Here is a 22,326-nt window from a genome sequence, read left to right as displayed (position 1 = left end):
TGCCGAAAGCCGGAATATCAATGGTTTCGAGTTCTAATGGACGTGCGGTACGCTCTTTTGGTCTTCTCTTGCTTAAGTTTCTGATTAGATGTTTGCAACAAAACCTAACTGTCGCAGTGGTAGTGAGTATTAATTGTTTGATTTTGGCAATAGCTACAATGGTTTCCAATCACAAAACCAAATCCCATCATTGTTCAGGATTGCTCTTCACTCGCCGCGAGAAATATGTCATTGTCTGGAGACTTCTGTGTAGACTTTGTCATATCAAGATCGAGCACATATGCTCACTTTAAAAGATGGGAAACTTTCTGCTGTGAGCTGTTTATTTGGCACTGTTGTCAGCGATTCACACGTCTGTTCGCGAGGAGTGAAAATATGAGCCTAAATATTTTTCGATTAACTGAGGATGAGCGATAGAGCGATCCGCTCTGGTTTCCCGTTTCGTTTAGCAGTGACTCACTCCTAAATTTAAGTGATAATATTAAAAAAGAATGGGCAGGTTCTCGATGAAGACTCAATACCAAAGAGCTGAGTGTTTTTCTTGGTACTCATTGCTTAGTTTCCTTTAGTTGCAATTAAGACACCGTCGTCGGTCTTTACTTATATGCTTACATATATAATCAAATTTGCAAGGACGCATATCATCACCTTCGTCGCACGTAACCGTAACGTTTTATCCTGTTTTGTTGTTCATTTCTTTGTTTCTCGTGTGCAAAACAGTGAGAAATTTTGTCTGTATTTTCTACTGTCTGTTGAATAAAAATGAGCGCAAAAGGACAAGCATTGCATATTTTTTGTGTATATGTCACTTTCGTTGCTTTGCTAGGTTTCTGCTGCTTTGCTGCTGGTCTCGCTTTTCAGTGCTGGCTTGTGTGCGTTTCAACGCACATTAACCAGCATTGAAATGCGAAAACCAGCCGCACAGCAGCAGAAGCCTAGCAAAGCAACGCGCAAACCGGGCAAGCAAAAAAAAAAAAAAAAAAAAAGCTACAATATATATATTTTTAACTCTAGGTGGCGCAAGCTACCGCCCATCCATCCAAACACAATGGCGCTGCCGTGCAGTTTCGGTTTTGGTTTCGCTGTGCCGCCATGTTGATTTTAGTACAGCCACCAGATACCAGGGGATTCAAATGGCGCTGCGGCCTCCCAGGGTTTTCCAATTTGCGTTCCATGGGCGAAGTTGCACTCCTCTGGTGCGCATGCGCGGCGAGGTTGGAGAGATTGGCGGGCCGGTCGGGCCACGGTCGGGTCGTGGAGTTGGATCTGTTCGGGTGCGTCGGTTGTTTACTCTGGACTGTGACGGCTCGAACGCTTCTACCTCGCGTAGATCAGGGATAAAAAGCCGGGAATGTGGAGCGTGGCAAATCGTAAGCGCTGACATCTGTGATCACCGAGGAAGAACGACAGAAAAGCCGGAGGCAAACGCAAGGTTAGGCCTATTCATTCTGCAGCCAGTGATTGTTTACCTTTTTACACTGCATTCCATCGGCGTTTTCCCGTGAAATAAAGCAAGAAGTGGTTAGGCAACGACCGCGCAAGTGATGGTTTGTTACCTCTGTGTTTATTAAAGTCGTACTAGCAATCTGAACTCCACCGCTGGCAATCGCTGTCCGTGCCCCGCCGCTTCGAGGCGGCCGAAAGGTATGTGACGGTGCCGAACGCGGACGTCTTCGCTATTTGTGACATGGGCGCCGTGGTACGTATAATTCCGCCCGGCCTGTGTCGCGTGTTACTTCTGCAGCTAAGCAGTGACAGTCGTCACAAAGATCAGCCGGCTGAGGCGTTGGTGGGCTGGTCAAGTTCGAGCAGCGGCCATTTTGAACGGCGGAAGGAGAAGGGGTGGGGAGGGGTGTGGGGGAGGTCGCTCCAAAAATGCAAGTTTATCTTCCCCTCGTCGATACGGAGCGGGTCCCACGGAGCGGAATTTCGCCTCCCTCGCGGATTTTGGAAAGCGCTCCAGATCTACGAGTGGAATTCACCATTAAGAGTATGGACGTTCGTAGATACGGCCTCTGCAGGCGCCGCTATCTTGGTGCTGGTGGGGTTAGATCGTCCGATAGTCGAGCATTGCTGCAAGCGCACCCGCGGCCTCGGCAATGCTCGACTATCAGACGATTTACTCACACCAGGAGCAAGATGGCGGCGCCCAGAGGCCGTACTTGCAAACGTCTATACGGGTAGAAACAGGGGGAGAGGAGGAAACAAGAGCGCGCGGGAACGTCAAATGGTCAAAACACCGAGAGAACTTGGCGTTCTGACGTTCCCGCGAGCTCTCGTCTCCTCCTCTCCCTTCGTTTCTACTCGTATAAATCCCAACTCGTTCTGAACGTGCGCAGTAACAGCGCACTCAAATACGGCGCCCGATTATCAGCGATGTGCACGACCAAATGCACCGCCGTAGCTGGCTCTCCGCGATTGGACAGACGAAAGGGCATAAGAACGTTATCAGACTGTAGACTTCGACGGCGTTGATTTAAGAGCGCCATGGCTGCAAGCCAGTCTTGGGCAGTAACTTGTTACTAGTAACGCGTTACCGGTAACCAGTTACTTTTTTGGTAACTTGTACCTGTGTACGCGTTACTCTTTAAAACTGGTAACTTGTAACTTGTAACACACTGTTACTTGTTATTGGGTAACTGTAACGGTTTAGGCCATTACAGTTCAGCGAGGATTTTCGCGAAAATCCTCGCTGACAAAGAAACACACAAACAAGAAGCGTGGCCACGCGTCAAACGAACCAAAAAATGCCTGGTTTAGCCCACGACCGAGAATGGACGACGGACACGAGTCAGCGGGAAACCGGGAGATAAAGGACGCGGCGCCCGCGGTGGCAGGGGCGGCAAAGAATGTCTGTTTTACCGACTTTGGCTCACTCTTTTTTTGTGGGGACCATCTGCGGGTGTCGGTGGTCGTGCGACATGTCTCCGGGTTTTCTGTCTGGGCTCTCGGCACCCCCCTTCACCACTCTCCCTTCCCCTGTCTATGTCGGTAACCGGACAAAAGCTCACCGGACAGAAGCTCACCGGACAAAAGCTCACCCGTTTTTTCAGACCCGGAGAAAAGCTCACCTTTTCTTTTTTCTGTTACCCCGGGCGAAAGACGGGCTGGGATAAAGTGCGGACGCGATGGACATTGCACCATTTTTAGGAAAAGTGCCATCCCATCCCATGCAAAGGTATCGACAGATGAGCCAAACAGGCAAGGAAGCAACGATGTAGGACCAAAAGTTAGGTCACTCAAACTGAGTGTAGCTGATAAGATAAAGCTTGCTTGACTCAAGGTATGTCGGAGCACCCAAGAAACGTCGTGAACCGAAGTTTTTGAGCCCGAGGAATAACCGAAAAAGCGAAATCACCCTTTGTCGACCTCGCTTTTTCGTTGTGCTTATGGCACGCTGAACGCGCCCATAAAGGTTAGGCACAATGTGTCTTCATTATTAATGCATGGGTTTTCTTGGGGTTCAGATTAATATTTGAAGTGAATGGTTAGGAAAATTAAATTCGTCATTGAGCGTCGTAAATGTATTTGAAATCAAGTACAGGGTGTAGTGAAAAGGAAACTGAAGCACAACTGTAATATACAAACCATTGAGTTGCGAAGTTTTAGAAATATTTTCAAGGAACTGGGGTGTGGCCTTTTGGACAGATGACAAGTTTAGAAAGCTGTGCGGGATTTTGGATAGGCTCGCGTTCCTTCCACCACAGCTTGTGCCCGAAGGACTCACCTACATCAGGGAAATGTCTACCGGTGATATCGGCGACCTGCTGGACTACTTTGATTGCACGTATGTCAACGGCCCCTTCCGTTATGCTTCTGCTCCTTCTGTGGCGGCACCCGAAGCGAATTCTTTCCTTTGCCTGACTGCGTGCCGACGACGACCGGAGCTTCCCCCGGAACAGTGGAATATGTACGACGCCACTCTTCAAGATAAATACCGGACATACACCTGCGAAGGGTGGAATACCGGGTTTCAGAAGTTTCTCGACCACGCCCACCCAAGCGTCTAAATGGTGATTGAATGCCCACAGGAAAATCAGGCGTTCGTTGCCACGGCATTGACACAGCAGAGGTGAAGTTCCAGAGAAGCGGGTGCGAAAAACCCCTCTGCGCCTGCAGAATCGCGTGAAAAAGATTTTCGAGATTACAGGTACACCCAGACCTACCAAGCCTGCTGGAGCTAGTGGGGGACTGCATTCGCTTCTAACCAATCGATAAATAAAATTGTTTCTACTCTGAGCAACAAATTATATGCCTGTCAGATTTAATTTATCGTTGCATTTTAGTGTCGCACGCATGCACCTAAGTTGTCCGCGCACGTGTTAAGACCAACATAAAATTTTCTGTCCGGGTTTGTGAAAAAATGGGTGAGCTTTTGTCCGGGACTCGTCTATGTCTGTGCTGACGATTTTATACCCAGCAGGTCGCCGTTTCAGCCGTCCCTATCTTCGGAGCCGCTCGAGTAAACACAAAGGCAGGCTCGAGTGCAATTGCCTTTTTCGTTGATAGCCTCAAGAAATACCCCAATGGAAGGACTTTTCGCTGTCCTTCTATCGGGGTGTTTCTTGTTTACCTCTCTTCTCAAATTTTTCAATTTACCTTTCTTCTCACTATAATGCAGGAAATAAAATAGTTTCGGTTTGCAATTTCTTCAGTCCAATTTTTGTACTGTAACAAGTAACGCGTTATTGTTGTTACAGTAACCGTAACTAACACGTTAGGTTTCGAAACTGGTAACTGTAAGTTACTTTTTCACCCTAGATAACTGTAACACTTACTTTTTACCGGTAACTTCCCATTATTGCTCCTAGCCTCCACCGTTTTTTTTACAAGCAACGTTACGCCACGGCGGGGAAATCCTCGGTTGTGACGTCACGGAGGGAAACCATAAGAGGGCGCCACTGAAACATGTCAGAGTAGAGCCAGTAGAGCAGGAGCAACCCACTGAGTAGATTTGAATATGTGCTTTCACTCGCACGTGCACAAAGATGACAAAACCCCTCCAGTGTGACAAAAAAAGAAAAAAAAAAGAATTACAATTCGGCATTAGACGCTATAAGGATAATGTGCCAGAGTTAAAAAAAATGGTTACACGCTAAAGATGAAACATTTTGCCGGGGCAGACCCTTTCATGTGGCCCCGAGACAACGTAAAACAAAGTCAAATCATCAACATTGCCAACAATTTATTATTGTATATATTTATACCTATATACATTTTTCCTCCGATAACACCCACAGTAATATATATGCATATTTGGTACTATTTTAGACACTACTTCAACAAGAGCGACCTTGGCTTCAATCTAACACTCAGAGATGTTTGGAACAACAGCGACATGAGCTTCGTAATGGCGCCGCTACCCGCGACGATGATTATCGACGACCCGAAAACAGGCACTGACAATGTGTGCAGGTTGTTTGTTGTCAACTTGGGTATTCTTTTTCTTTTTTTCTAAGAGAGCCCTGGCGAAATTTTGAAGCGTCACAGATCCGCCTCAACATTGGCTCATGACATTAACATTGGGTTATGACATTAATAGACAGACCCAAAATAGTAACCCAAATTACAAGTCAAAATAATTTTTGTAACTAAAGCAAGGGTGCAGGTGAGCTGGTTCAACACTGACATGGTAACCCTGGAGCCAGGGAAAAGGAGGGACGTAGGACAGACACAGAGTTTTTTGTCTGTCCTACGTCCCTTCTTTTCCCCGACTCCAGGGTTACCATGTAAATTTTTGTTTGCAGTTATTGAATTTTCAAATTTGCTTCGAGGCTGGCAACACTCAAAACACGACGTTAAATGTACTATCAGGGGCAGTGCAGCTTGTTCCCGACAAGTTACAAGAAGTTTAATAAAGTGAAACAAATGCCCCAAAAAAATCGCACCAACAAAAAAAAAAAAAAAAAAAAAAAAAAAACAGGCGTAGTATTGTTTTTTAGATTGCCTGCTCGACATATTGTACATGTGACATCACCCCACTGGCGTCTGGAAAATTATGAATGTTGGTTTTGGCGTAACCTTCGCATTATTTGCATTATCTTTATTAATTGTTTCCTCGGTAGCTATTCTAAATTTAGAGATAATGAATAGCTTGCTGGGAAGAGCAAAGCCTGGGTATTCCAAAGACCTGGTTAGTTTGGCTAGCTTAAACAAAAGAAAACAATGCCTAAGCTCCTCTTTAACCAACCGTGCGACACCGAGGTGTTCAACTGCGTTTCCATAAGGAGATGCAGCTTGCAGCTGGCCTAGCTATGCAGACAAGACGTCCGGACAACTGGAAGGTTACCCAATGCATCGAATTCAGTTAAAAAATTGTGCATAATTCTTTTTCCACTTGTATCCTAGCAAGTAACAAATTCCATATTGTTAAGCATTTTCACTTTTTTTCTTCAAAATTATGGCAGGCATTTCGATTTTATACATTTGGTTCCCCATATTTGTGACGACGTGAAATGTGCTACAAGCGTGCATGTATACATTTACAGACAGTATGTTCGGTGCAAGATTTTTTTTTTCCGTTCCTTTCAGCAATGGCAGTATTATTTTCTTGATAAGAGCTCGGGAGGTAGCAGGGGGTATTAAAAACTACAATGCACGGCGCAAACACATAAAGAAAAAACTCAATAACAAAACTTTGCTGTTTGAGCACAATCGCACAACAAATTTGCTCTCCACCTCAGTCTTTCCAGGGAATCCGGAAAAAGCCCACACACACCGAGACGTGGGGGTTCAGAATTCAAGTTTTCGACAATCAAGAGCACAAAGTGCGCCGAGAGAAAACAACCAAGGAACACGGCTATGGGGACAGCGAGAAATGAATAGATTAATCCCAGTTTCCCTTCAAATGGCTCTCTTGTTTCACAAGTACTACTGACCCTAAAAGAGCATGAAAACGGTATAGGCACTCGGGAGACATCTGTGGTTTTTTTTTTTTTTCCTCATCCCTTTTTCTTTCTACAACTTGAATGCAGCAACGCGAGGAAACGAAACACTTCCCTCGGTTATTGGATCGTCGCTGACTTACTACATGGAGATACGTGTGCGCATCACCCTTTGCAACCCGGGCTCCAAAGTATGGTGCCTAGAACAAGTCTTCGACCGATGCGTTTACCGCCCCATCCCGCCCGTGGATTGAAAACGGGGTACCCCGTCCCGCGTCTGCTTTGGTTTCCGTCGACCGTCTGCCAGCAAAGCTACCTGCAGTGCAACGGGTGCCTACTCTGCCACCGTGCCACCACCTGGATCGCGGTGGGCGACGGCATGACGCTTTGGCTGTTGTTGTCGGGTGGAAATCGAGGAACCACTTTTGGGTGAGCGGCGAACGCAACAGTCGGACTTGCGCTCCGGACACCACATTCGAAGCGCGCACGACGACTACTGGTCGGGAAAACGTTCTACGGCGAGTTACGTGCTACCTGCAAGGCATTCGAGTGCTTGTAAGAATTATGACGATAATCCGAGTCGGCTCTTTATTTGTGCTATGTACAGGACGCCGACCCGACGGGAGGAGGCGCTTAAAAACAAACGGGATCGAGGTTTGATCGGACCAAAGAAAGCTAAAGCTAACCCTTTCCTCCTCGTTTAAAACGCTCGAAAATACTTCACGACGATGACACACTACTATGACGACACCAGGCCCGCTAATGATGACGGCACAGTCACGTCGAACACCAGCTCTCGAAAAGGAACCTTTTTTTCTTCAGTGTATTGCATTATTTTTCTGGTACACCCCGAGGAAGCATGCGTTCATTCTCAAACCTTCCTGCCTTTACGAGCGCTGCTACTGGGAAGTTTCCACGAGTGAACACGACGCACATCACAAGATTGGTGTATCGAACCCACTGCGTTCAACTACCGCGGTCGGTGATGATTCTTTCCACCCCGTAAGAGCAGGCGAAAACGAATAACCACATGACCTAAGTACAATCTAAAACCATCTTTGAGTACACCGCAAAAAGGAACAAGAAACAAGCTGCCCGGTAGCCGACGCATCAGACGATGTGAAAACTCCGACACGCCGAATCCTATGAAGTCGCGCGACACAACAGATCGGGCGGAATGTAGCGGCGACTTGACGACCATGATACAACGTGGCACACGTTGCTGCGACGGCTGGCTGAACCCTCTCCCAGTCGTGCCGACCTCGCAACGTTACGGCACTCACTGTGGGGTCTTCGATTTCCGCCGAGCTCCTTTTCGCCTCCGAACAGACAATGCGACGAACCGAACGCCAGACTCGCGAGGTCCCAAGATCCGTCGAGAGATTCTACGATCAGAGACTTTACGTGGCAGAAACGCATTCAAGACTGGGAGCTATGCTTAGTCTCGTCTTACGACAAACTACAGCCAAGGTTACGAGCTGCTGGGTTCAATCACAAGTCGGTTAGAAACCACGGCGCATCTTGTTCACGAGTGGCAGGATGCTATCTGACCACGCGATATCTAACTGACTAGTGGTCGCATCTGGCAGCCCGCAGTTTCGGCCGCAAGGTTGGCTCACAGATACAACACAGCAGAATCAGGAACAGCCCCGATGCGGCGCTGACCCAAACATAACTTAGCACCGACGCAGCGCCGCATAAGCGCTGCATCACAAACATAGAGCAAAGTCAGCGCTGTATCAGCAAGATCAGCACTAGTATCTCCAAATGACACGGCAGACGCATGAACAAGCCTGCAGTTCATCGTAATGCGAGACGAAGAAGAAAGCTGTCTAGCAGCGTTCGCTGCGCCGTCTGCAAGAGGCGAAAAAATGTAGCGAGGACGCGTCGCGTCCAATCGGCATGCAGACACCGAGGGCAATTCGAGCCTTTGGCGCCGCCCCTTCTCAAACTTGCGTCGACCACTGCTTGTCGCCGCCATTCTTGTACGGCAGCACGCTGGTGCTGCTTGGGTTCGTCACGCTTTCGGCCGTCGCAAGGTTCCGCAACTCCGTTGAACCCACCGTGTCCTGGAGCTGTGACGACAACGAGTCCCGCTTCTCGACGCCGTTCCGCGTCGGTCCCAATTCCTCTTTCCACTCCGACGACGCCTTGCCGGACTTCCACGCGTCCGTCGAGTCCTTTTCTGACGACGTCTTGTTGGACTTGCGGGGCTCCACATCTCGGTGTTGATCCGCCAACTTGTTCCGCTGGTCCTTGGCCGCAGCTTCTTCCTTTGTCGCAGCGCTCCCCCGGGAGGCCGCTGCGGAGCGCTCTTTCTTCTCCGTCACTGGCTTGGCGGCCTTGCGGTCCGCAGGGTCTGGCGTCGTGGGGTCCGTCGGGTTCCGAGCTGCCCGCTTGGCCGTTTCGACAAGGGACGCAGTTGCGGCGTCGTTTTGTTTAGGCGAGTCCAGTGCGCTGCAGATAGAAAAATAAAAAAAAAGTGGAAGTGGAGCACCTTCAATGGTCTCTAAAACTGCTGTCATTAAACACAAGAAAAGCTATAAATTAAAAGGGGGAAAAAAAATGAGAAGGTCCATTTGTTTCTGCATTGCCTTACTTCAGGGTATCAAGATTCCCAAACATGCTTTGGAATTGCACCTAATTCGAAAGAAGTCTTCCAATGTAAATATTCTGCCAAGCTTTTTTTTCTCTTTTTGGAAAGAGGGGCAGGGAAGTATTCTTACATACATGACCTAGCAAGGCACTTAAAAGAAAAGTTCAGGAGCCTGATGCCTTCTACCCCCCCCCCCTCCCCCCCTCCCCCCCTCCCCCCCCCCCCCTCCCCCTCCCCCTCCCCCTCCCCCTCCCCTCCCCCCCCCCCCCCCGGAGGAGCGAACAAGAGGGGCACTAACCTGGGCGTCGGCTTAGAGTCCAAAGCCGGCTTGTCGCCGACCGAGTCCCGCCGCTGGGTGATGTTCTTGACCAGCTTGCTCATGCCGGGCAGCTTGGGCAGGTTGCTGATCATGGCCTTGGCACCTGCCATGGCCCCGCCCTCCTCCGCCGTCCCCTCCTCCTTGATCACGTCAAGGGGCCCCTCGTGGACCGGGTTCTCCCCTTCCTTGGGGATCGGAATGTCGTCTGCGAGGGCATCGGGAAGGGTCGGCGAATAGAGGATTCACCAAAATGCGCTACAAAAGCACGCTCGGGTTAAGTAAAAGGGTCATTCATAGTTGTCTGGGATTATTGTCCGTAAGTATTGGTGACTACGATGAGTGTACCACAATGAAACTTCCAGGGGACGTTATTGGGACCCTTCTTTAACATCTGGATGACGCACTGATGACATATCGCACTGGATGACATATCCAACACATGCACAGCAGTTTACGCAATCGTAGTAGCAAGGAATCTGTCTGTAGCTGCGGCAGCGCATAATAAAATTTCTAGAGAAGGATACAGTTAAACCGGCTGAAAGTTTGACAAGATTGCAAGCCCAATACGGACAACAAACAAGGTCGCAGACAGGACAATACAAATAAGGTCGACAGTTCGGCGAAGAATGACAGCCGATGACAAACGAAAAAAAATTAAAATTTGGGGGTTTTACGTGCCAAACCAACGACGGGCATCTGGCACGCCCCAGCGGAGGACTGGGGATTAACTTCGACCACCTGGGGATCTTTTGACGTGCAACCAAAAGCTCGGTTACACGGCGCCTTCTCCGCATTTAAGCCTCCGTCATATTGCGGGCACCTCAGTCGGGATTCGAACCCGCCACCTGGGGATCCGTAGGCCGGCGCTCTCGCCTCGGAGCCACCGAGGCGGCTAGCCGATGACAAACGAATTGTGCGGACACGCAGCACACGTTCTTGGTACGCAAAACTCGGAGGATCAGGCGAAACATACATTTTGCCATCACACTTTGGTCATCACTCGTATTTGTTTTTGATCAAAGTAAGGAAGGTGCACATAATTATAGAAACACACAACGACAAATTGGCATGTCGCACCACAGGTAAAATTACCCAATTCCTTGGAGTGTAATCATGGGGATACTGTCAGTTTGCAGTCCAGCCTACGAGGTCAGGGTACAAATGCTGGGAAGGTGCGCAAGATGATGGTTAAGCTGTATAAAGTAAGAGCCCTCGCTCCAGATAGCATAGTGCGGTGATGATCTTCAACATCATTTCCCAAACTTCCCCTAAAACAGGCCAAATGTCCAGACAGTTTACTTTTATTATATGTCATTCATTTTTGCTTGCTTGCCTAGTCTACTGCCGAACCCGCATATATCGAACTTGCAAAAAAAAAAAACGGGAATTAGTCCGATATATAGCATAATTCGATATAACAGTTTTAATGAATTCGGCTCTCAAAAATCCATTTTCTGCCTACATATTACGCAATGAAATCGTCTTACACCCCCTGCTGCTTTTTCTTCATTGCATCTGTGCTAACAATATATTTTACGCTATCGACGGACTCCAAAATGCTGAGGCTGCTGCCTTCTATATTAGCGCATTAGCGCCGAACTATGCCGAGAGCACGGAGCACATCTGAGCAGGAGCACCTTCTCCTGCAGAGCGTCGTTTTGCTCTGCAAGTTGGCTTTCCCCTAAGACAGACGGCTGCATTGGGGGAAAGCCAGCTAGCAGAGCAAGCTGGCTTTTTTTTCTTCCCGGCAGCGGCGTCAACCACCCGGGAGAAAAAATAATATTCTCTTTTGCGGATGGAGCGGGGAGAAAGAGCACAAAGCACCCTCTCCCCGCTCCCTTCGCAAAAGAGATTTTTTTTTTTTCTTACAAGCAATCAACGCCGTTGTTTGGGAAAAAAAAAAAAAAAAAAAAAAAAGCCAGCGTGCTCTGCAAGCTGGCTTTCCCAAAATGTGACTACTCGTGTTGGGGGAAAGCCAGCTTGCAGAGAAAAATGGCGGTCTTAGCAGTTCGAAATATCGATAGCGGCTGCTATTTTTGTTCGATGTGACCATAGTTTTTGCTATTTATTATCACTGTAACATTACTGTGCACAAAAAATTTTCAATATAAGGGATAATTCGATGTAAACAGGTTCCATATAGTCTGGTTTGACTGTACATGGTTCAGCAACATGACAAACCATGGACTGTTATAGGGGCACAGGCAGAAAACCAAATACAAAGTATGTTACGTCTCTACCTTGTTAGAGGGGTTTGAATAGATTGCCTTGCCTCTGTGCAATGGGACAGCTACCACTATGATGAGACATTGCTCCTAGAAATTCCTAAGAATTCCATGTTCTGGAGTCCTCAAACCTGCTTTAGGCCAAATTAAAGCTTCCAAGGTCCACAAAGCTTTCAAGGTTTAGTAGGAGGGTTCAATATTAGAGATAGATGCACGACGGATTCATGTTTTGATGTGGAACAGAGATGGGCGGGAACCAGAACTGGTAATGTGGCAGACGTCTGTCATCAATGTAGGAGACCAGGAGCATGCAAATGACAAGTTGAAGCACAAAATTTTTACAGAGGTCGCTTCGGGATGAGGTGCAACAGGAGTGGAACCGGTGAGATGTTAGACGCCTTGTCACTGACATGGGAAGGCCAGGAACGTGCGGACGACAAGTTGAGGCATGAAATGTTTCCGAGACCGCTTCAAGATGAGGTGCTAAGCGGTGGAAGTGCTTCGATGATGTCGAGCTGCTCACCAAAGACTGGAGGACCGCTCCAGAAAACTCTGTGCCCTGATGGACGCCGAAAGGGACCTCCTAAGCCTGGCGCCGTCTGCTAACACTTTGCTCCTCTCACCTGTGCACAGTTAGCACAGCATCGCAAAACTCTGGCGTTCCAGTGCAAAACCATGCCAGTGCTACTTCCTACGATATTCCTACGGTGCTGTGGTGCTGCCACAAAGCAAAGGTGTTTCTTCAGGATCATGCCTGAGAACATGAGCCAGTGTCGTCTGTCATCTTGTAGGGTACTATCAGTCAATTGAGATGTTTTTAATTGTGGAACTCTTAAATGTATATTATTTTATGACTTACTTCTCATGATAGTCATTGAAGTTTTACTACAGTAGAGCAAACTTTTCGTTATCACTGAAGTTTTTACTACTCATTTAATCATTGAAAATACCACCAAACTTAAAGTACAGTATAGCAAACAACTTTGCAATTGTTATGCATTTGTGCTTTCTTGCTGCTCTTGTCAGCTTGCACTGGTTCCCTGGCCTTTCACACTGCTTTCATAGCTTTTCCCAAAAAGGAGACCATGACATTGTATATGTTGAAGATTAACTTTGAACTTTAAAATTTTAAGGCACATCATTTAGTATGAAGGAACAATTTAGGTTATTTGGTTCTCACTCTGGAGTAGTTAGTGTTCGAAATGAACATTTTGCAGTCATAAAGCATTTAACAGGCATCAGTCTTTGTTTTTTATGTGCTGGCCTCCACGAAAAGAGCACCGACAGTGTTCTCCATGTCAGTTCCCCTTCAATTACCAATTTTCTTCCCCAGCGGACAGTGATGCACATTATCTAAACGAGAAAGAAAGGGATATCCCCTAACGATGGATAATCAGTTTCCTCAGGCTTATCAAAAGTATCCAAGGACATTAAAACAAGAAAAATTACACAAGCTTGATCATGCTAACGAAAACTAGTGAGCACAGAACGTGTGGTAGGCCTTCCTGAGCAAAAGAGAAGGGCGTCTGAGCGGCACCCCCTACCGAAGACACGCTCTCAATTCTGATGCACGCCGCGTGATGACGCAGCATGACGGGAAAGGCCGCAAAGCGTGCGACCGAGTCTTCAGAGCGCCACACGAATGAGTTCGCTTTGGTGTGCTCTGACCACCGACCCTGGATAGCTCGGTCCGCAAAGAACTCTGCTCACAATCTCAAGGTGCCAAGACGGAAGTCATTTTTGTATGGTTCCTTGTGGGCATAATGCTTTTTGGTGTTTGTTTTTCGTTAAAGCCGGCTATTACAGCCAAATGTTACAGAACTCCGTGGAGGTCGGCCGATAAAGCAAATTCCGTGTTAAAAAGAAACTACTGTTGCAGCCAACGCCCACTAGCGTCGCACGGAAGTCCCGGCGATGTCCTACGGAGACACTGCGAGTAGGAAAGAACAATCATCCTCCCTATCGCTTCTTCTTCATGGTCCCAGTTCGGTTTCTGTAACTCATCCAAAAAACGTCACCATAGGGAAACCTTGTCACACTTAGGCACTGGCTGGTCGTGTCCTTGGCACTTCAAAGCCACATCGTTGTCAACCAGCCTAGAATTTTTTAATTCAAACAAAGTGTGCTTGATCCAGGCTTTAACGCTTGGCAATGCCAACCAGAGCTGAGGTCCCTCAAACTCCGGTTCTGTTCCGAGTATGATGACTGTGGAGTGACGGCTAAAGACGCAGCCACTAAATAAATTATGCTTCGGAATAACGTCACTCTAGCCACGCAGCAGAATCAAGTCAGTGAGGCCAGCTGCCACCGTTTTTTTGGGGCCGTGCCTAAGAAGGATTGCAGGAAGTTGTACGTGACCAAGCGAACCAATAGTATTATCCAAGTCACGAGTCACCGCAACTAAAACTAAACAACTCGCAATCTAAAACCATAACGCTTGACAACAGCCCCCCTGTTGTGTCTAAAAGCCTTGATGCAGAGCCAGAAAAGAGGAATGGCCCCTCGATTTCTCCTTTTCATTCAAGAAAGGAAACCCTCCTCCTTTGTGCAGGGAGTAGCTCAGCAACACCTCCAGATAACAAGGCCATAATGCCTGTTATTTGTGTTGTGTCACAAGCATGTGAAAGCATGCTTGTGGTGGGAAAGAGTGCTGATGGTACAAAAGTGACTTCTGACAGAAACTCTGTGACAAGGTGTGCTTGTGACACAAAGGTATGTGCAAAGGGTACTTGTTACAGGAAGGTGTGCTTGCAACAAAGGCATCTACAGTGCAACCCACTTATAATGAAAATGAGAAAACCCGAAATTTCAATCGTTAAAACCAATAATTGTTGTATCTGGACTAGAAACTGATTATTTCCAGTCTAGAAATTCTAGAAACTGATCGCTATAAGCGGTACATTGCACTGTACATGGCAAAAAAGCATTTGTCACAAACACTGTGCTTATGACAGGACATACATGTGACACGAAGGCATGTGTATGGCACAAAAAGTGTACTTGTGGAAAAAAGTCTGCGCTCGTTGTTTGTGACACAAAAGCATGCTTCTGATGCAACATATGCTTATGGCACAGAAAAGTGCAGTCGTGGAGCAAACTCTATGCTTGTGAATGAAAGGTGTTTGTGACACAAACAGTGTTCTTGTGACAAAAAGCTGTGCTTGTGGCACTCGTGACACAAAAACGCACTTGCAACACAAGGTCACACTTGTGACACAGAGGCGCACTTGTGACAGAGGGGGAAGGAAGGATGCCACACCTGGCAGTTTCTTGGTCCTGAAGGAGGCATTGGTGATGATGGCCTTGGACACGGTGGTGGTGGAGGTAGTGGGGGAGATGGCCACGCTGATGCCCATGGGGCCCTCCCCGGGGTGGCCGCTCTGGCCGGCGTCCAGGGAGTTCTTGATGGCATTGGTCATCTATGTGTTGGGGAGTGATGGAGAGAAACTTTAACAACCTATGTGTAATGTCTAGCGCGGCTCCACTCGCGCATGAACAGAAGAAGATCATTTTGCCTGCGAGTGTCGCGTGATCTTTGAGCACACATACTCATAGAACTGCGAGCGACTGATGGCGCAAGCCAAACTCTGATGACCTGGAAAATATACCAACGAATATTTGGGCTGTAGTGTCTCATTACTACGCGGATACGACACTGGCGACAAGGATGGGATACACTGTACATCGACTTCGCTGGTCCCATTGAAGGTAAAATGTTGCTGATAGCAGTTGGCGCCTTCAGTAAATGGCTGGAAGTTCATCAAAGGAAAAGTATCAGCTCCAGCTCACTGATTCAGGAACTTCGTAACTTGTTCGGAACGTTCGGCGTACCACGCAAGGTTGTTAGCGATAATGGTACGTCATTAGTGTCAGACGAGACCGAACAGTTCTTTAAAAATAACGGAATTCGTCATGTCACAAGTTCTCCGTATCATCCGGCGACCAATGGTCAAGCGGAAAGGATGGTGTATGAAACCAAACAGGCGTTGTCTAAGGACAAGAGAGGAAGTTTATGGTGCCGACTTTCCCAATTTCTACTGAAACAGCACACAACGATTAGTCTCACAACAGGAAAGACTCCGGCTATGCTAATGTTTGGTCATGAGTTGTCAACCGCAATCACTCTACTACATCCACAAGCCAGAGGGAGGGATGAGGAGACGTAGGAGTCAACTACGTCCCCAAGAAATATTTCGGCTAACCGAGAAGTGTATATCAAAAACTTCGCTGGAAAGCCATCGTGGATCCGAGGAACCATATTAAGAAGACTGGGACCTCGTTCTTGGATCATCAAAACAGAACAAGGTATGGTACGGTGACATGAAGACCACATAAGGAACACTATAACAGACTCTTCGGAAAAATTGGTCACGGGATCCTCTGCAACACGAAATATTAATAATGGCCTACAAGCTGTGCCAGCACAGTGGACCATTCCGACCACTGAGGGACCTGCACCAACCGAGGAGCAAGAGGTCCCAGACGCTCAATCGGACATCCTTCCTGTTCCAGACGTGGTTAAAACAACGGGTTTGTCTAGGCCTCAACGTCAAAGGCGGCCTCCTCAAAGATACGGCGACGGCATCTGAGGGGGAAGGAGTGTGATGTCTAGCGCAGCGCCACTCGTGCACGAACAGAAGAAGATTGGTTTGCCTGCGAGTGTCGCGTGATCTTTGAGCACGCAAACTCATAGAACTGCGAGCGACTGATGGCGCAAGCCAGACTCTGATGTTCTGGAAAATATACCAACGAGTATTCGGGCTGTAGTGTCTCATTACTACGCGGATATGACATAATGCAATGTAGTGTGCGGATGGCAGGCACGTGCGTGTTGAGGATTTCGAGATCAAAGCGAATTCAGAGCGAATAGTGGTATTGGGTGAATATTTTCGGAGCGAATATCAAACAATTTCTTTAAGCCTTTCACTACTGTTGCACCATGCTTAAATAAAACCCAGCTGAATGCATGGAAGTTGTTTGCAAGCCTATACTTGTTCACTTCTAAGCTGATTTTGATCCGACAATATTTGCGGACTATGGCCTCAGAAAGTTTAATGCCTGCAATGGGGTGGAAAGTACATGACAGATTTGACATAAAATTAAGCCTATAGAGATGCTCAGCTATACCTAATTGAGTGAATTTATAAATTTTCTTGCTCTATGCAAGTAACCCTTCTTCAATCCCAAATTTGAAGAAAAAAAAAATCACAAATGATGAATGCAGGTTGTTAGCTAGGACATGTCTGCCTAATATATACTTGCATAATCGCCATACAGTTTAATTAAATTTTACTGCAATTAATATATTAACATTCACCAAGTTCTCGGTTCTTTCTAAATAAACCAGGCACGCACGTGCACCATCCTACTTTGAAAGAGTGCTTTTCTCCAAAGCATGCGGGTGCAATATTCATATCACGGCGGTTTAGCTCCATTCAGCCCATTTCTTACCGAGCACCGGAGTACAGCACTGAAGCAACACCCACAGACCTTGCTTTTGCAGGTTTTGCTTCTCTGCAGTACACCAGCGCTCAGTAAGAACCGTGCTCAACGGGGCTTTCCCGCCGCGATCTACACTTCGAAAAGAATGCATGTCGCAGTTAATCTCGAAGCGAACATCGAATAGTGTATTATTCAAAACTACTACGATCGCCGACAGATTTTTCGGACGCCAATTCTTTGGACACGTCCGATTATTCGGATGTTTTCGCCAATACGTCACTAGCCCCATAGAGTTAATGTATAACACTGACCGAAATTTCGGACGCCACAAAGCTTATTGCTCTATATTTCTGACATAATCTGCGTGATTTCCTCAGTTAACAACCACAAAACAGTTGACGTGATAGCGCACTAGCTTAGTCACCACCATTTTGGTTGTTTTGATTTTGCCCTGTAGCCTGGATACCGCGTCCTACGCAATAAACAAGCTGGGTTGAGGCTATAGTCTGGTTTTCTGGTTCTGCTCTAGCCAACATGGCCACCACCTGCCCACTCTTATGGCTCTTCGAGTTCTACTCGTGGTCCGTGTTTTTCGAGTGCGACCGTGAGAAGAGCGGCCGTCTGCCGTTCTTGTTGTCTTTGAGTGCGAAGGTTTTTTGCCGATAGGATCAGTATTGAAGCGAGCTTGGTGGACTAAACGTTGTCTACAAATAGTGCCAAGTGGCGCCAACTTCAACTTCGCTGTTTGTGCCAAGGAAGGCGCCAACAAAGCACAGCACCATGATCAAACAGATCAACAAACAAGTGAAAAAGGAACAACATAAAGCGGAAGTTGCACGAGAATTTCAAATTGATATGAAGCAAGTGAAAAGTGGCCAATAACAGTGGAATATGCACAGAAATTCGATATTTTGGCTGAAATCGATTTTTGGACTGTTTGATTATTTGGACTATTTCGGGGCCCCTCCGAGTTCGAAAAATCAGTCGGCGACTGTATTCAGAAATTCGAATGTTTGCACAATACAAGTGGACAGACAGACGCTCTTCCTCTCTCGACGTATAGGCAGAGTTGGTGGTCCCTTCAATAATGGCCATGTTTCTTAAAAGAATGGTTGTCTTAGAATCGGGTAAAAACAGAAGCTACATCGCTGCAAAGTGTAGGCCTTAGTGATCTGTTAATGTCCACTTTGTCCGTGGTTCTTAGATGGCTGCAAATGTGCCGTGTCAACCCACCCCATGTAGGGTCGGAAAGGTCGCAGAAGCGACAACTCGCAATAGATTCTGTGGAAACGTACTTCACCCTTTGCTCGCAAAAACATCTCATTAATATTAACAAGGATTCAAATGGCTCCAAATGTAGGGTTAGGATCTACAGATTCCCCCACAGTTAAGCAACTCTGGATAAAGTCAGTTTTTCAGCAAAATATGAACGACAAGCTTTGCAGTTAGATCTCTATCAAAGAATGTGTGATTTTTATGTACCGTTTCATTTGTATTTCCTATGCATTGGCACCAATACTGAACAAATATGAGCCTGTTGTATCTAATTCGGGAGAACATAAATACAGTAGAATCTCGTTGATACGTTTTCCCGGCTGTTATGTTTACGAGCGCCGGTCCCGTTTAACTCCTATTGAGATACATGTACTTGTTTCTTGAGTGTTACGTGTGATTTCCCGGTTGTTACGTCCAAAATCTGCCCCTCGGCGCTCCCGAACCCACACTCCTGGGTTGCGCGCAGCAGATTTTCGGTCTTCTGTTGGCACTGTTTGCCTCTCTGCCGGATTCTTTAAATTATCTAGTCGAATCCAAATCCGAATCAGTTCGAATCCATTGCGGCTAGCAAGCGAGCAATGGCACGATCAGAGTCCGTATAGCATAGCCCAACCAGCTCAAAGATTTCAAAGTTTAACGCGTTAGTCCCTAGCGCGTGTTTTAGTTCTTGGATCTTGACGGATTCCGTTCCTGTCGGAAGTTTTGATGGAACTGATGGCGATGCGGTGGGCTCCGTGTGACGCCTGTTTCGACTTCGGGAGTGGAGCAAGAGCTGAGAAAAACTTGGCCGCTGCTCGACGTGAATGAGTGCAGTTGTCAGAAATCATGCCGGAAACGCTTTCTAGCAAAATAAAGGGACCGTTTTATTTCTCTATTAGCCTCGCGCGACATTCGTGGTTCTGTTTTCCCCACTGAGCAATACGAAAAGTTGCCCCTCGAGGTAGCAATCGTGGTTGCGCTTTGATCGGGTAGATACGGTATAGGTTGACTGCCAGTTCTAAACAACTGTGCCGAAAAAGAATGCCCAGCTATATGGTAACTAACATGGTAGTTCTCCGAACCCCCAAAGTCCTTCTGGAGAAAATCCCAGTGTGAGGGTTGCTTCCCGTCACATCTGTAGCCCCACCAACAGCATTATCGGTTGTTACGTTTTCCCGGGTGATGCGGTTTTTTTCTGCAATCCCTGAAAAACATATTAACGAGGTTTTACTGAACAACATAAATGAAAACAAACTCTAGCAGCATAATACACTTACCAAATAGTGAGACAAATTATTTTGCAAACATTTATCACATTTCTTGGAGGTGGTTACTAAAAACCGAGACTTATAAACTGCCCAAGACCAAGCAACTGTAAGCCACAAAATGGCGCAGAGCGAGGCACTTGCCAGAAGCACGTCGGTGAACATGTTCTGCATGGCACGCCGGTGGATGTCGTTCAGAGCCTGGTGTCCTAGACTGAAAAGGCCGTTGAACCTAGCAGCCATTGGACAGAAAAAGAGAGTGCACACAAGAAGGACGGTCAATGTTTTGCCTCACAAGGCATAGAAGCACTTCCTTCTTATTTCCATTCCTAACAAAAGAACCGGAAAAAATTAAATGTATTCATATATAGTTTTTACTAAGAAAGTCAAGAACATGGAAAAGAGTTCAAACAGCGGACTTTATTGGGCAAACATTTCGGGAAAAGGCTTTCCTTCTTCCCAAATTGTTTGTCCAACAAAGCCAATGGTGCTGTGCAAGTGTTTATGATAAAAAAAAGTGCAAAGGAACTTTTTCTTGATCATATTTGGATCACCCAGCACAGTCAAGATTATAACATTGAGGTCAGAGGTTTTAACGTTTGGGCCCCCCAGCTCAGTCATGATTACAACATTGGGGTTAGATGTAGTATCTAACCCAGATACAGTCTAAGCTCATTACAACATACCTTGTTACAACAGACATTTGGATATAACATACCGATTTGTGAAGTTTGGTCGGTTTTCCTTTACATACCATTGACTCAACTTCATATCTGCATACAACGTACGGCTCTTACAGCAGACCGAAATTTCGGTCAAAATCAAGGTCTGTTATTACGAGCTTAGACTACATTAAAAAAAATAAAAGTGAAACACGGGGCACTTTAGCTCGCTGCCAGATTACTGCTACCCTAGGTTAGGAAATGTAGTCAAACATCACTTGTATGTATTCTCTAATCAAATAAAAACATTAGTGGCACTTAACAACACACCATGAGTCAAAACTGCTCCGAGATTACCGTATTTACTCAAGTAATAGCCGCACTACTTATGAACAAGGCCCTTGCGTCTGCTTTACCACAAAACACATATACAGCCAATCACTGTGTTGCACATAAATAACAGGGAATAACCAAATGGAGAACACGATTCTCCATAGAAATTTAATCTTCACAGATGGTATCTTCGCACAAAGACATTATCTCTGTCCTGTAAACAGCTGGAATCATGCTGTCGATCGCGGTGATTGGCCATCTGCGTGCTCTGCGGAAAAGCAAACCCTCAGGTTTTCTTCATAAACAGTGCGGTTATTACTCGAGTAAATACGGTAACTACCCTTAGGTTTGCACGTGCTGATGTGGAGCATGTGCGAACCTACTGGCATGAAGAGAGTACAAAGTTACTCGTACGGAGCACATGCGAGTAAGTTTGTGCTCGTTTGTGTGGACCTACTGCACTCCATGCACCCTAGCATGTGCAAACCTACTCTCATAAAGAACATGCAAACCTATTAACAAAGAGCATGTGAAAACCCACTTACATGGAGAAATAGATGGCTTGTAGCATTTCCAGGAGAATCTGTGAGCTGAGAAAGACTCTGGGCAGGAAGGCAGGGGCAAGGGTTCCCTCAAAGGATGTGCGTCGGCTGGCATGAGACGAGCCCTGGTTCACCAACCTCGACAAACGGAAGAGAAAATCGTGTTGGTGCTGCGTTTCCACGGACTGGCTCTAAGACAGGGTGTGAGCCAGACAGGAGAAGGGATCGCCGAAGAAGCCAATATGCACACTGCACGCCCAAATTACGCGCACCCTTGTCGGGTTCTTGAGAAATGGCGCTATGCAGCCCCGTCAGTATGTTTAAATTGAGTTTTAAATTACAACTGTTTCTGGCGTAGCAAAAAAAAAAAATAATTCCGCCAGTAAGGACGCCTAAAATTATTGAGTCCATTACTTTAAGCAATTCACAACTGAGCTCGTACTGTTTATCCATGAAAATTTAGACAGTGGACGACGAGTAAAGATGAAACATACAATGCTCATAAAGGATATGTGGCGACCACTGGCACCACCTCTAAAATATATTTCTTGCAGTGTCTGGTGCTACCTCCTAAAGATGATGCTAGTGTAAACTTAAAGAATGAATTAGCAAGCTAAACCTGGATGTAATGAGCGCCTTAAGCAATGAAGGGTAGTACCATATTTTCCGTACTATAGACCGCAAGGACAAGTTTCGGGTCCCCCCCCCAAAAAAAGATTTTGCTTCGATAGTCTACAGCCGCTGCATAGTCCGCACGCTGTGCATAGTCCTTACTTAGTGCCTAATATGAGCGTAAAAAATTAT

The 22,326-nt window shown here is 46.7% G+C and overlaps 1 protein-coding gene across 1 annotated transcript in view; it reads right to left on the bottom strand.

Annotated features, from left to right (window-relative positions):
* Positions 1-5,168: 5,168 nt before the first annotated feature.
* The window catches only part of LOC8032317 (hyccin), a 38,318-nt gene continuing 21,160 nt past the window's right edge, over positions 5,169-22,326 (bottom strand). Inside the window, exons 9-13 of the mRNA XM_029993691.4 lie at positions 21,526-21,660; positions 20,130-20,217; positions 15,284-15,443; positions 9,779-10,004; positions 5,169-9,341 (exon numbers count right to left, since the gene is read on the bottom strand). Coding sequence (XP_029849551.3) covers positions 8,831-9,341; positions 9,779-10,004; positions 15,284-15,443; positions 20,130-20,217; positions 21,526-21,660 — 1,120 coding nt within the window. The 3' untranslated portion in view covers positions 5,169-8,830. The remainder of the gene's footprint in view (positions 9,342-9,778; positions 10,005-15,283; positions 15,444-20,129; positions 20,218-21,525; positions 21,661-22,326) is intronic.

Source organism: Ixodes scapularis, unplaced genomic scaffold (assembly GCF_016920785.2).
Source record: "Ixodes scapularis isolate PalLabHiFi unplaced genomic scaffold, ASM1692078v2 PGA_scaffold11__112_contigs__length_91849675, whole genome shotgun sequence".
NCBI classification, from domain to species: domain Eukaryota; kingdom Metazoa; phylum Arthropoda; class Arachnida; order Ixodida; family Ixodidae; genus Ixodes; species Ixodes scapularis.
The sequence above is the reverse complement of the archived record's forward strand: the minus strand, read 5'-3'. Positions and strand labels throughout refer to the sequence as shown.